Raw genomic sequence first — 16,711 nt, forward strand, 5'->3', positions numbered from 1 at the left:
GCGTCCTTGTCCGGTGCTCACCTTCTTAGTCTCCCTCTTCACTGCCTTCACTGGCTCGTCGCCTCCTCTGCGTAACTGCTTCGCCGTGCTTGATCTCCTTCTTTTCAGGTATGTTTTTTTAATTTTTGTTATTTATTCAGTTATTGTCTTATTGGGTTATAATTTGATTAACTGATTAATGATATTGATTAGGAATCTGTTAATTCTTGATTGTTAACTTGGTTATAATTTGTTAATCTGTTAACTGAGGAACTTAAGGCTTGTTTGGAAGTAATTTTTAGAAAGTCTTTTTTATTTAATAATTTTTTTAAAAGATATTTTATAAAATTAAAAATAATTTTATGTTTGGAGGTCATTTTAGAAGATTTTTTATTTATTAATTATGTATTTATTATTTATATTTTTTTAAAAAAATTATTTTTTACGTAATAAATAAATAAAAGTTTTTTTATGTAGTTATACGCAAACATAATTGGTAAATAAATTTTTTTGTATAAAATATCCAAACATAAAAATAGAGGTATCAAATAGACAAATAGAAACAATTACACAAATTCAGCAAATGTGGACCCAAAAAAAATTCAACAAACTCACATCAAATTCAGCAAACAAACACATTCAATCACTATGGCAGAGAATCAAAGAGAATAGAAACAAAAACAGAGGAAATCAAACATGAACAGAAACAAAAGTAAAAACAAAAAAATCAAACAAACTCAAATCAAATTCAATGGAGGAGGAAGAGAAGGGACAATAACGACGACAAACACAAGCAAAGGGACGGGGTAGCGACGGGACACGAACGGCAGAGCAGAGAAGAGACGCTAGCAAAACGGGCGGTGATGAACGCGAGTGAATGAGACGGCGCAGAGATGGAATGCGAGCAACGGAGTAGAGACAGGACATGAGCGAATGGAACAGCGACGATGAACGCGAACGAAGGGGAGGGCACAACGACGGTACGCTATGGGAAGGGAGACGACAGAGTAGTGAGGGCTGATGGCTGCCGATGTGGGGAACGCGGTAATGATGAGTGAGAAAGGGAGGGCATAGGAGAAGGAATAGGTGACGACGCAGCAGTGAAGAGTAATTAAAGGGGTTAGGGTTTGTTATCTTATCTATATATAGAAAAAATAACCTCTGTATCCGTGAACTTGACGCACGATAAAAAATGTCCACTGAAAAAGAAAACTAACGTTGTACTAATCAAAGATAGATTCTGTATGACAACGGTATCCAAATCCTAAATTTATGTTGACATTTTAATAAAATTCCAGAATTACTCCCACCATTATCTTCAACATCAACTCCACCACCATCTCTTCTTTTCCAAATCTCAAACTTTCACATCACTCCATTACCACTACCTTAACCACCTTCTCTTTTCTCTGCTACTCCACCACCGCCACCATGACGGCATTTTCATCTTTATATGTTCTATCTTCACGAATCCATCTCCAAGAAACTTTATCGCCGACACAACCTCTCCAACTGGATCCCTCTCCCCCTATCTTCCCTTTCCCCAAACCCCTTGTTATCTTCGTCACGGTCAACGCCACCTCCATCGCCGTTGTGGCTATCAGAGTCGTGTTCTCTGACTTGACAAGTATCCTAAGATAGATATGATTGGAGATTTCAGAGAGGATTTGAACAATGAATACACTCAATTCGTTCAATTTGGGTATGAATTATGATCTAACAAGTAACAACCAATCGAAACAAAATTTTAAATCTATTAGTTAATATTCAAACTTGCACAATCTAGTAGCAAAACTCCAAGAGTAAAATGAAATGCCTCAAGAATCACAAAAAACGTATGTTGAATGGTTGAAAATTGCATCTCCTTGTTATTAGTTATAGGAGATTTGCTCAACTTCGTTAATTAACTGATCCAACTTTTTCTTTCTATTTCTTGCCATGAATACTTTGTTTACATTTTATAATGATACTAAAATCGTATAACAAATTTGTAATTTGTACTGTTGTAAACATAGGACCTGTCTCCATGGAGTCCATGAGCTTGAAGTGGACATAGGACGAGTTGAATCGCACATAAGGAAGGGACCTTGCGTGTTGGATCTCGATTCAGTATCACTTTCAGAACTTCTCCATCTTGTGGCGGCACTGGACAGGGGTCTTGGCCGGAGAGGCATTGCGGCATCTCTGTGCAACGGCGTTGCTGGAGGTTGAATCCAGTGGCTTTGAACTCTGAACTTGCCAATATGTTGAGGCAGAGGTGATCTGTGCGTGGGCTTGCGGTGGCGCTGGGAACAGGCGGGTGGGTGGTAGCGTTGCATGGGAACGGGTGGATTGTCTGGAGGCCTTGTCGTTGTCTTCGTCCTCATTGGCGTGGAAAGATGGCGGCAATGGTGGTTAGTGGAATAGTAGAGAATAGAGAGGGTGGTTAATGTGGTGGCAATGAAGGTGTTTGAGATTTGGGGAAGAAGAAAGGTCAGGGTTGAAGATAAAGGGTGGGGTAATTTAGAAATTTTATTAAAAAGTCAACACAAATTTAAGGTTTTGGTACTTTTGTCATACGGAACTCATCTTTAATGGATACAACATTAGTTTTCTTCTTTGATAGGTATGTGTTAGCGTTCGTAAAGTTCATGAGTACAAATGATTATTTTTTCCTATATATAAAAGACTTGTGAAAAGACTAAAAAACCTATAGTATAAATAAATTATCAAAGACAATTAAAAAAATTATATACTTCAAAGACTAACGGAGACGGGCAGAGATTTCCGTTTGGGTCTCCACTCTCCATGTTTGCCTTGAAAAAATTGTCTCCCATCCTATTTTCATAGAAAAAATTCTCCGTCTTCGAATTCTCATTCGGAGTGATATCCGCGAGGATCTTCACTTCTCGAAAACTTTTGCTATTAATATATTGGGATCATATTTTTTCATAGGAATATCACTTGTTTCTATATCACCAATCTTCTCTTTTTGACAGCAAACCATATGTGTGCAGCAACCATTACATGGGAATAAATTTCTCTCAACTTTCCTTTTATCCAGTGATGTTGTTAAGTGTATTTTTTATTTTATAATAATTTTTAAATATGTTTTTTTTTTGGCTTTATTTAAAGGAGTATGATGAAAAATGAAAAAAACAAATTTTACATTATTACAATATTACTTATTAAGAGGAAAAAATTGAAAAGTTGTCAGCCCAATTTGGTGCATTTACTAAAATTGAAGTCGAACTATCCCTTTGATAACGGAAAAACCAAAAACAAGTTGTTAATTAATGCTATAAAATTATTGGTTAAGATTTTTTATGCCTTAGAAATCGAAAAATTTAACCGTCAAAACTTTTATTTGATATGAGAAATGAGTTTCGCATAATATTTTTTGGTTATTGAAAAAGTTCTTTTTGAAATATTATTTAATATTTATTTAAAATTTTGATTGTGTAATGATGATATTTATGAAATGGTTTATTACTTTATTTATTCATGCATGAAAATACTTAAAATTGCTTAAGGTTATAATATCTTAGGCAGTAATATTTTGAATAAGTAAAGTTGCATAATATAATTTTTCTATTTGATTGTTCTTTTTTTTCTTGGGAGTGTTGCTGTTTGTTGGCGAGATTTGTTTGTTTTTTCTACACAGGAATGTTGGAAAGAAGATTAATTGAACATGAAATCTGATTTTTTTATTATTATTTTACTCCAACAAAATCACTAATTCAACTATCCTTGAAAAGTAGTGTAGTTAAAAGTTGCAAAAAATGATGCCATTACGAAAAGGCTATACTTATTTAATTATGGAGACGCTTTAGCAAGTTTCAGAAAACTGGACCGGTCATCAAATCGCTCTAGTTACTGGTTTATTGATTTATTGGTCTAACCGGTTTAACTGGTGATTCAACCGAAAAACCGTTTAGAGTAGAATAATAAATAAATTATAAATACACATCCTAAAATATAATTATAGTCTGATATAAATCTTAAAATATCTTCGAAATTTAAAATACTACATAAAATATCATCAACCAAATACATATGATCTTATCAAAATCCAAACTCAAAAGTTAAATAGTAATAAAAGCATATCTAAATATTAAATCCCAATATCATGGTTTATCAATCAAAATCCGCAAGAACTTGTTGCAAATCTGCTTCGGTAGGATGATTTTCACCTTCATTCCCACCCTGATCAGCAGAAGAAAGAGATGCAGCATAAAGACCACTACTACCACCGCCAGTAGCACTCCTTTTTACGGTCAAAGATGCTCTTCAATATAATAAACACAGTTGCAAACCGGGTTGCACCAGGACGTACAATTTCTCTCCAATGAGGTCTTTGTCTTAGCCAAGATAAGAAAACCGTATAATTGTACACAAATACTGTGATCTTTGAAGCACGAGTTGCAAGGTTAGAAATATGCGCCATGCTGCTTATATCTTTTAAAATAAGATTAAGGCAATGAGCAGCACATGGTGACCAATAGATATTATCATATTTTCTATTGATAAGCCTACCAGCAGCAACATAATTGGCCGCATTGTCAGTCACAACATGCACAATATTATTTGGGCCAATCCATTCAATCACCTCAAAAAACAAAGTACACAAGTGTGAAGCATTTTTTACCATACTGGAAGCATCTATTGATTTCACAAAGCACAAACCTTTAGAACAATACACCAAGAAATTGATTAACGTCCTTTGTCTTTGATTTGTCCAACCATCAGTCATGAGGGTACATCCAGTTTCCTTCCATGCACTCCTACAACTATCAACTAGCATTTGACTTTCTCTTTTAAGATCAGCCAACAAATGAACCCTTAACTTATCATAAGAAGGCCCCTTGTAACCAGGTCCAATACCAGCAACACCATCCAACGTATCTTGGAAATATGGCGACATCACAGCATTAAATGGAATTTTACAATCCAAAAGCCACCGAGCAAATCGTTTATCAACCTCGTGTATCGCCTCTTTGTTTTGCAAAACACTCTTAATACTTGGTTGAGCTCCTGGAGTTGTTCTTGGTGCAAACATAGGAGGAATGACTTTGGCTTTTTTCTTTGGATCGCCTCCAACTCCTTGCTGATTCGAGGTACGCTGCTGTTCCTGTTCTTCTTGGATTGCCTCATCAATTGCATCCTCTACCTCATCACCACCCTCTTCACCAAAACTTACTTTTCTTTTCTTTTTGCTGGCCTGAATATCTTTCAACAAACTTTCCATCTGTTTTTCCACATCATATGGAACTTTAGGACATTTTTTCATGTCTCCGGTAATCTTTGCTAGATGTTTCTTCATCCTGTGAATTCCACCTCCATTGAAAACTTGTAGACAAAATAAACATTGATACTGTGGTTTTCCATTCACTGTTTGTAGAGCAACATATTTCCAAGCTAAATCTGTTTTTCCCCTAAGGTTCGAAGAACCTTGTAACTGACTATCGTTAGCACTACGGGAATTAGGATTAGCAGCATCATTCGAAATAGGAGTATCGGCAGGCATGTTATTATTCACAGAATCATTGTTATCAGCAGTTGCTTCTTGATTAATACTATCTTCCATAACTAAAATTAATAAAACATATATGAAATTAAAAACAGCCACAGCAATAAACATTAACAATTCTATCTACACAATGAACATTAACAATTATGCAGAACAAATTTGAGAAATTCAGCCAGTCAACAAATATGCAAAACCGAGTTAGTTTCCAGCATTAACAAAGTACAAAACAGTAACAAATTTGAGCTACAAAACAGAAATTTGAGCAACACACAGAAATTGAACTACAAACACAAATTGAACTACAAACACAAATTGAGCAACACACAGAAATTGAGCTGCAAACCAAGTTACCAAGAAACAGAATTTGAGCTGCAAACCAAGTTACTAACAAACAGAAATTGAGCTACAAATCAGGTTACTAACAAAGAAGTTCACAGAGGCAAAGAACAAAGATGAGCAGAGGAAGTCAGTTCACAGAGGCAAGTCGAAGTTCACAGAGGCAAAGAAGTGAAGAACAAAGATGAGCAGAGACGAGTTACTCACCGTGCGACGATGAAGACGATGGGACGGGGCAGATGAAGACGAGGCAGACGGCTGGCTACTGGGCAGGGAACCAGGCGAAGAAGGAGGGTTACTTGGGCTGACGACCAGGCGACGGCGGTTGCGTTGTTGACCGGTGACCGCGGCGACGAAGGAGGGGGCGGTGGCAGGCTAGGGTTCGGGCGTGGAGGGTTCAGCTTCAGTCTTCTCTCATTCTCTGTTCTCTTCTCTCACGAAGATGAACAACACACAGAATTAGGGATTCGGGGGAAGAAACGGGGGGTGCTTGGGGTCACCGGGTCAGGGTGCTCTTCGGGTCGGGTCGGGTCGGGTTAAGGGGTTCTTTTTTTATATTAGATAATGAAACGACGTCGTTTAGGCAGAACCGGCCGGTTACCGGTTCGCCAGTTCGTTGCCGGTTCTTTTCAGGACGGTTTCTGTAGGAGGACCGGACCGTTTGCATCGCCGGTTCGTGGTTAAACCGGTCGAACCGGCCGGTCCGGTCCGATTTTCAGAACATTGCGCTTTAGTAAAAATTATCTATGCAGTTGTAGTCTATTCTCAAAGACATCATTTTTCTGTATCTAAAGTTATACTTTTTAAAAAAGAAATAGACTACGCTTTTAAAATGATTCTTCTAGACACCAAAGACTACGCTTCTCACTTTACCTAAGTTATATCATTTAAATGATTAGGCAACACTTTTTTTTACCTAATGCATCAATTTATAAATGTAGCAATATTATATACTTACAATTACTCTATAAAACTTTACCCTCATGTTTATTTTTTAATCCCTTCTATGCAATATTAATTATATATATTAATTTATATTTACTAATAAATTAACAGATAGTAATACTAAATATATTTTTTAATATTATAATTATCCATATAACATTAAATTTTAAATTAAGGTTTTAGTATCTCAAGATGCACTATCTGAACAATTTTGTGTGAGCTATACGGCATCTATGTGAATTGTAAAAAGGAAATAATGTTAAAGGCAATAACTTAACAACAAGAATCTCAAAGTTAAAAGCTATATGAATAAAACACGCATGTAAAAAGTTACAGTAACACATTTCTCGCCTACAGTAAGTCGATCCTCAACCTCCAATTCGTTACTCTGGGCCCTTTCTCGCTCAATGTTGATTGATATCCCAACCATATGCCATCTGAAACTTTAGGTTAATAATGACGAGTTACAGCACGATTATTAACAGGTTTAACACATTTAAGAAACATAAATACTTCAACGCCAATGACCAATGAAATATGTCAAATCCATCAGGCCTTAAACTTGGAAAACATCAAAAGATCCATGACTCAAGTAGCTGTAATGGACCAACCAATTTGACGACGTTCCTGTTGGCAACACGACATATGCATCGATATAACTATGCAAGAGCGACGGACATCCAGCTGTATCTACCCAAATCCTCTAGCCTAACTACATAAGGCAACTACTGGATATAAAGATGTGTCCCAGACTTGTCACCAAACAACTGAGTTGACAACAACATCATGATGTACTCCCTTGCATACCTCCTCACAATCTCCTCATCTACATCTTCAGAAAGCTCACTGAATGTCTCTTGTGTAACACCCTACCACACAGAGTCATATGCTTAAGTCATAAAACTGAGGTGGTGAGGTATTACGACCTCTAATATATATAGTTGAAAAGTTTTATATCTAGGAGCCTTGAAGAAAAGTTTAAAATTAAAGCCGTAATGCTCACGTAAACAGAAAACTTGCGTGCGAAGAAATCTAAGGTTAACAAAAATAAGATAACAAAAACTAGGAATAGAGGGTCAAAAGTACAAAATAACAAGCTCCTAACTCAACCTGCGAAGCTAAGGCTGGCCGAAGAATATTTACATACTTATATACATAACTCGAAGCCCAAAATATAAACATAAAACCCTAGTTCTCCATAAATCTCTAAGAGGTACAAAAGTAAAGTAAGTTGTCGGAGAGTTAAATACATAAGATTATATATAAATATAGACCCAAATAACATCCCAGAAAACACTTCGCTGCAGAACTCCAGACGCCTATCGAGGAGCCTTTCGACCTGCATCTGAAAAACAACAACACGGTATGGGGTGAGAATCAGAGGTTCTCAGTATGGTAAAGGTGCCACACACGTAAGATATAAGGTCTTGAGAATACCAGAGGCAATCCTAGAACGCCGACACTCAGATTATAAAGCTTAAAGAAACTAAGACAGAAAACATAAATCAGGGTGATTCTCTAAGGCTTTCTAAACTTAACCGTATCCTTAAATCTAACTAAAACTTAGCTAGCTAAATATTGCCGCCTTTCCTCCGTTCCTCCATCTCTAGTGAAGTTACAAAGGCAAACAAACAGACAAATGCAAGCACAAGTAGGGAACAAGTAGTGCAAATAGCAAATATAACAGTTAGCATAATATAATCAATTAGCATAATACAGTTAATGCATAGCAAACAAAGCAAACAATATGGACATGATGAATATCTATCCTATGGATGTTGATATCAACTATCGATTATATAGCCAGCCCGACATGTCTTGGTAGATAACTGTGGAAATTAACCATGGAATGAATTCCAAGCTGACATGGGGGAGACAATACCCCAAGCTCAATGATAACCATGGGCAGGATCTCAAGCTGACATGGGGAGACAACACCCCAAGCTGACATGGGAAAGACAACACCCCAAACTCAATAATATTTACGGGAAAAATCCCCGGCTGACATGGTGAAGACAGCACCCCAAGCTCAATAATATTCAATCATTAGCTGAGAAATAACATTTACGTTCTCAATATTAACTCATAGCTCATCCCATCATTCTCCATTAATTAACATCATCAATTGTCTAATACAACATTCTCCAAGTTACTTTACTCGCTTATTTGCCTTATATGCCACTTTTGTCATCCTTATCAATCACATACCATCTTCCCCAACCACTTATTACCTTTTAAAAGTCTTTCTTCATCTCCAAGTTACCACCATTTTCTAATTTCCTCCTATTACGAGGCTTAATAACAAGATCTAGGGCCAAAGGAATGAAAATAGAACTTTAGAGGTTTGAAATTAAATTTTAAAACACGGAATTTATGTTTGCTGAAATTGGGGACACGCGTACGCGTCGGCCACGCATACGCGTGGGCGTGCGTTTTCTTGCTCGCGTACGCAAGCACCCTACTCGCGTACGCGAGATGCCCAACCCATAGAGGTTGGTCGCGCCGCGTGCAGTGGTCGCGTACGCAAGACCTGCAGGTTAGCAAAAATGCTGAGTGCTGCAGAATTTCAGCCTTGCCCTCCAAACTTCTGATGCGCATAACTTTTTCGTCTTAAAACATTTTTCATTCATTCTTCAAACGGCGTAAACTTCACGGATTCAATTTTCATATGAAAGAAGTTTGAAACAATTTGGGGGTTCGAAAGCCAAGTTATGGCTCACCGAAGTTCAGCCCAAAAATAAGTTTTTCACAAAAGTGCATAAACCTCTATTTTCATCAAAACAAACTTAATTCCTACAGTCCACTTATATAAATAGCACCACAATATACCATTTATAGCATTATAATCCCCAGATCCTACTAGAATCAACCTTACCTCAATTTTACATAATCTCATACACAATTTCTCAATTAACCAACAAAATCATCATCAATCATTATATAGCATTCTAGCTTTATAACCTACATCAATCATCATCAAACCATCATACTCATATCAAATTACACACATTACACATACAAGCACCCATCTCAACTTCCCCAAATCACTAATCACATACATAATAATCATTCTCAACCAACACAACATCACAATTCATTTCCTATCTTAGGGTCACTAGCCTAAGTTTTCACAGAACATTATATATTACATACCCGAAACCTAAACCATACCTTGGTTGATTTTCTGATTACCCGGAACACCTCAAGCATTTCCGAACTCCACAACTCCAGCCCCCTCACCAACGATACCAGCCTCCAAAGCTAATCCTCAAGCTTTCAATTTCTTAAATTAACTCCAACCGATAACCAATTTCAATCTAACATCACAATTATCACTATAATCAATATAGAGTTCACTAAATCAACATCTCACAAAAGGTTGGAGGGTTCTTACCTGGCCCACAGCTCAAACAAGCTAAACCCGATAATACCCGCAGGTTAACTCGAACCTAAACACCGAAATCATGCAAAATTTAACATAATTTCACATTGGGTTTCGAAATTGGAGAAGGGAAAATTGAAAAGGAAAACGTGGATTTCTTACCAAATTGACTACTGGGCTTTGTAGAGCTCGACGCTGCAGTCATGTGGCCGCAAATGATGCGGCAATCGGAGCTCGGAGTAGGAAGATATCTTGGTTTGAAAGTGGCGTTAGGGTTTGAACTCCATATGCATCCCCTCCCTTCTTGGTTCAATGTTACTCATGTAATGAGGAAGGAGGATGGCTGAATCCTTTATATGATGAGGCTTGGGTTGGTCCTTGGGCCCAGTTCGTCCGGTTTGGCCCAATCTTGGGTCAATTTTTTTAAAATTAGTGTCAATATTCTTGTTTTAGTTTTCTCTATCACATTAAAGTATAAAATTCTATTTTCTAATTTATTTAATTAATACTTAATTTATTAACTAATTATTCACTAATTACTCAGAATTTACATCTTGGATCCACGTGCACTTCACGGGGAACTTGTCAATAGTCTACAGGAGGTAACCCATCGAGTAGCTCCTCGAACCAAGTCCAGGCAGGTCGGCTGCCCTCAATATAGGTCTCGAAGTCTGTCAGACATCCACTGACATAGTCACTGTCAATGGGAAAGCCTAGTTTGTATGCCATGTCTTGTAATGTGATGGTGCACTCCTTGAATGAGATATGAAAAGTGTGCATCTCCGGACTCCTCTCTCTATAAAAGCGCTAACTAACGGCTCGTCCAGTCTAAACCAGTAGTCATTGAGTCTCGCAAGGTAGTATAATCCGACAATCTGCAGGTATGGTATGATCCGGTCGTCCAGGGGCATATCATACTGCTTTCTCGTGCTAAAAATACATCGGGTCGGCTGCATAATGGTAAAAAAATTTACTAAGAACCATAAAAACCTTACATAATTAGCAAATAACTACATCAAAATAATTTTAAATTATTCATGCCCTATTGTAAAAAATTAAACAATAGCCTAAATCTTAATCTTAAATTATATTAAGCACTTCTTAACAAAAGTGATGACAATGTTATCCTAAAATATTAGGTTTAATTACTTTGTTGATCCCTATAGTTTCACCAAATTTTTAATTAGGTCTCTATACTTTTTTTCTTTCAATTAGGTCCTTACACTGCTTTAATTTTGTAATTAAGTCCTTCCTAGTGTAAAAAATATTAGAGTTAACTGAATATTTCTTTGCAAATTAAAGTATTTATAATTAAAAACTTAATTAAATCTTTGACCGCATGTATTTTGATAAAAATATTATGTTAATTTTAATATTTTTAACATAAAAAGGATGTAATTACAAAATTAAAAGCAGTATAGGGATCCAATTGAAAGAAAAAAAATATACGAACCTAATTAAAAATTTAGTAAAACTATAGAGACCAACAGAGTAATTAAACCAAAATATTAAGGTCCAATTATAACATACATGCAAAATTGAATTAGTTTTCACCATCATACTATTCTAACCTTATTAATAGAAATCAAATTCCCACTAAATCAATGTTCAGATAAATCTAAATCACTACTACCATTAGTATTTCTAATTTAGAAAATTTAACAAAATTGCTAATCACTGCTCGAACTAATATTTATCATTAAATACTAGTAACTAAATATTGCTAATATTTTTAATCTAATTTGTAGAAAAAAAATTTCATTTACTCACATCTTCAGTGATACTATTAGCAATATGGGCAACTTCGTCCAATCGGTAAATACGATTCGGGTTGTCCTCCATCTTTGAGTTTTGAACTTTTGCTCTCAAATTTCCCTCTCACATGGAGTTTTTAGGGAGGAGGGAATTATGATTGTAAATCGTATCAACTGAATTCGAATTTTTATATAGAGCATACCAACACTAAATCGAATTAATTGGATTCGATTTATATTGAACCCCTGCATTCCACTAAATCGAAGTTATTAAATTTGATCTACCATGGACGTAAACTCTACTAAATCAAAATCAATAAATTTGATTTACCATGTGCCATAACCTCGTGTAATTCAAATTGAATTGTTTCGATTTACCATGGTCTGCATGGTTAAAAAGCCATTCATGTAGCAAATCAAATCATGCTGTATCTATTTATATTACTCCTACATGCTATATCGAATTCAATTGATTCAATTTATATTAAAAAAGTGTTAATCAAATTTAATTTATTCAATTTATATAGAAAGTTAAACAAAATACGCGTGTAATTAAATTCCTAATTTTTACGTGATATAATTTGGTTTTATATTTACACAAAAGACATAGACTTGAATTCAATAATTTCAAATTTAGCTTCTTAATGAATATTTTGAATCTAATTATATAAAATATTGAATATTATTTTTTAAATATTTTATTATTGTAATTTTTATAAAGTTAGAAGAAGGATAATTAGATTTTTCATTTAAAAAAAAATTAGACTCGCTATTTCTTTCCCATCATTTCTCATCATTATGTAGTGCTAATATAAACACACTTAAATGTCATTTTAATACTGTAGCAACTACTTGATGTTGACATATTTAAATTATGATGAATACAGTATCAGAAAATAGTTTATTAAGCTTAATTAAATTAAAATTGACAGAAGCTAATTAAGACAAATAAACCAATTTTGGATATCTTATTGACCACAATTAAAAATGCTCATGTAACCTTTAACTCAGGATTACACTAAAATGTAAGATGGAAGTTTAGGCAAAGACTAGTAGGAATTGTGTTTTTAAAAGTGGGAGATTTAGTTGATTCTTTAAAAAAATCAGAGACTAAATTCACTCATCAAACAAATTTGAATGACTAAAATGGACTTTATCTCTGCAGGGATCTCTATTATTAATATATTTGATTTGTTGCACTCAACTAATAGCCATCGGAGAATGGATTTAGAATTGGGCATTACCAAGATTGCCCCTGGGAGTGTTGATGCTGCTGGCATTAAGATTGCCCGAGCGAAATCAGATGCCGAGGTCGCACCTAGTAAAGATGTGGATCCTAGGATTGCCCGTGCTAAATCAGATACCAACATTTCCTATTCTGAGAATGTGAATGGCACAGAGATTGTGTCAGGGGAATCAGATATTCATGATTCAGAAATTCAACCGGCTCCTGAGATTTCCCAAGAGGACTTGAATGTTCCGATTACTCCTGATTCTCCACGGTTAAGTGTTGAGCTGCCAAATTTGGAAGTAGCAATTGAATGTGCATCTCGCTGGTCCAAGATCCAAAAGGTTCCCATCTTTTTGCATCAAAATCTCAACTTTGATAGGTACTGTTCACCCAAGATGATATCATTTGGTCCCATCCATCACCATCGGCAGAATGAGGATCCCCAGCTGGGCCTTGGACAACGATTCAAATACCATTGGGCATTCCATTATATTGAGCAAGTAGCCAAAGAAAAAGGTATGCAACATGAAGAGGCAAAATTGTTTCTGTACAAAATTGTAAAAGGACACCTTCCGAAATTGAGGAAACAGTTCAGGAAGGACGTGGTTGAAATGTACATCGATGAGGAACTAGAGAAGATGTTGTTTGTGGATGGATGTGCTTTACTCTATTTCATGGACACCGCTAATGATAAGAAACCAGAACTCTTGATGCTAAAGCTTGACCAGTTGATGTATATATGGAGAGATATTATCTTGTTGGAAAACCAACTTCCAATGGAGTTGTTGGAGTTACTAACGGATGATTGTGCACTCCAGTTGGGTGACTCACTCTTCAATTTTCTATTGGTGGGCCAACCAAAGAAGAGAGAAGAGTTATCCTCCCTTCCCAAACATGATCACCAAGAATCAAATCATCTACTGGACTATATTCGCTCATATTACTCTTGTACAGGAAAATCCCAACTTGATGTTTCACCTGGCAAAAAGGTATTTTGGCCATCACTCCTTGATACGCTTGTTCCATCAAAATTAAGAAAGGCATTTCGATCTCTCCGAGAAGCGCATTCTTGGCATACATACAAGAACATAGGGGATCTTAGAAAAGCGGGTATTGGCGTGAAAACAAGCAAAGCTGAATGGAAATGGGATAACATTTCCTTCACCTCCAACTGGTTTAGCGGACAATTGATGCTTCCGGGGATTGTAGTTGATGATATAGCACTTTATCTCTTTCGCAACTTGATTGCATATGAACTGTGTCCGGACTTCTCTAGCAACTTTGAATTCTGCTCGTACTTTATCCTGATGGATTCCTTGATTGATGATGCCGAGGATGTGAAAGAGCTCAGAGCAGCAGGTGTCCTCCAAAACTTGCTTGGAAGTGATGAAGAAGTGGCCAGACTCTTCAATGAACTAGGCCATATATTGCCAACCCAACTCTTCGACGCCTATAAATATGACAATAGATATGTTGAAGTCAAGCGTCAAATCGATGAGCATTACAGAAATACATGGAAAACTTGCGTGGCTCAATTACGCAGCACTTACTTCAATATCCCATGGTCTTACATTACCTTTTTTGCTGCTGTGTTTGCATTGGTTCTTACTTATCTCCAAACATGGTATACTATACATCCTGTGAAGTGAAATTCATATTAGTCTGATCAAGTATGTAGTTACTAAATATTAAGGTCAAACTATAAAGTGACATCCTCACCACAATAAGTAAGGTTTGCACCCAATATTGTGGAAGAAAAAAATTTTTTGTTGTCATGTAAGGTTTTCTTTGTCTTTTTTGTTTTGCGTGGTATGTTGTAATGTTGTTGGTCGAATATTTTCGACCGACCGAATCGATCGGATGGTTGAGTCAAGGAGAGGGGAATCGATGACAAGGGCTTCAATTCATTTGAAGTTGTCGAAGGATGAAATCAACAGATTTAAAGTATCAAGATCAAAGACAGGTTGTATGGAAGTAGCAGTTACTCGACTTTGCATTTAGCAGGAACCGTAATCTTGCATTTGTTTAAAGGGGAGATCTGGCACTATGGGATTAGTCGAATTGTTCTATAAATAGACAAGGCTTGGAAGGAACGAAGGTTGGAATTCTACTTCAGAAAACACTCTCTTACTCTCATATTCCCAGTGACTTTCTGAGTTTGCTTAGAGCTTCATTTTCTGTAGAGTTTCTTCCATGTTTTTGCATTTCTTTTAGATTTCTTGTAAATTTACCTTTCCTTGCAAGTTTATTTTTCTTTTGCAAAAAAGCTTTCCTTTCTTTTCTTTTTTAATGTTTTTTTATTGTATTTGAATTTAAAATTCTTTGATCATGTTGAAGGCATTTTATTGCTTATTTTAAATTTAAAGTCATTTATTTTGCTTTCTGCATTTTTTTTCATTCCAAACCCTTTAATTTTACCTTTCATGTCAAGTTTTTTCTTTCTTTATTTGTTCAAAAAATAAATCTTTGGTGCACAATTGAAAATTGGCACTCATAAAGAGGAGTAGATTTCGCTCCCAACTATTAGATATCGAACCAACCACGATTTTGCTAAAAATTGGCATAACAAATTGGCACGCCCGGTGAAACAGTTTATAAAGTGTGTCGAAAATCTTTTGCTATTCTTAAACAAATGATTTAGTTTATGCAACTTCAAAATAGCAAAGTTATTAATATAGCCGATGAAGTTTCAAATAGCAATGTTGGGTCATCTGTGATGTCCCCATAATAGTTGCACAAACTTCTGCAGAATTAACGTCGCATACATCAGGTGGGATCGACATCGAGAATTCGGCTAGGCAAGTTGAACAAATTGCTTGGATTGTCGATTATGATGAAGGTGATCTTTAAAATGTAAAGGTAAAACCTGAAGATTTAGGGAATAATCCTAGAGATATAAATGATGTGAATCTCGATGGGAATATTCCTCATATAGTTTGACGAAACCAGAATGCCGATAATGTGTTGGCTATGATGCGCGATAATCAACGAGGTAACTAGGAACGTCGAAGACGTTCTTAATAGGGTCGGTATCAATGTAAATTTTATGAATCGACCATATTTTGTTTCTGCGTTCCTTACTGTTGTACATATGGTAGAGGTGCCAAGGGGTGTGAAGAATCCTAAAAAAATAACAAAATTCGCATGTTACTCAATACATGGTTGAGTTAGGAAATTTAGCAAATGATGAAATTTAAAAATAAATTTTTTTCCTTCTTCTTTAACAAAGAATGTTTTTACTTGGATTTTAAACTTAAGGCCTAATATGATTGTTACTTGGGCACAGTTGAAAAGTACTTTTCATGCTTAGTTTTATAGGGGTGAACTGAATGTAACAATTATTGATCTAGTGGCTTTGAAGCGTGATGATGGTAAGTCAATTGATGAATTCATGATTCGATTTAAGAATGCTCGAAGTCGATGCTAAGTTTCTCTTCCTGAAAGTGAGGTAGTAGAATTAGCAACTATGGGTTTAGAATTTTATATATGTGTCGGAAGTTGCTAAATGTACACATACCTGATTTGGCACATTTAGTTGAAAGAGTTCGACAAGAAGAAATTCTTCATAAAGAAAA

General features: G+C 35.9%; 1 protein-coding gene across 1 annotated transcript; it reads left to right on the plus strand.

Annotated features, from left to right (window-relative positions):
* The first annotated feature begins 6 nt into the window (after positions 1 to 6).
* LOC107473443 (uncharacterized) lies at positions 7 to 15,313 on the plus strand. Its single transcript, XM_016092996.3, has 2 exons — positions 7 to 108; positions 13,071 to 15,313. The coding sequence occupies exon 2, from the start codon at positions 13,127 to 13,129 to the stop codon at positions 14,783 to 14,785; it is 1,659 nt and encodes a 552-aa protein (XP_015948482.1). The 5' UTR covers positions 7 to 108; positions 13,071 to 13,126; the 3' UTR covers positions 14,786 to 15,313.
* The last annotated feature ends 1,398 nt before the right edge of the window (positions 15,314 to 16,711 follow it).

Source organism: Arachis duranensis, chromosome 2, assembly GCF_000817695.3.
Source record: "Arachis duranensis cultivar V14167 chromosome 2, aradu.V14167.gnm2.J7QH, whole genome shotgun sequence".
Taxonomy (NCBI): domain Eukaryota; kingdom Viridiplantae; phylum Streptophyta; class Magnoliopsida; order Fabales; family Fabaceae; genus Arachis; species Arachis duranensis.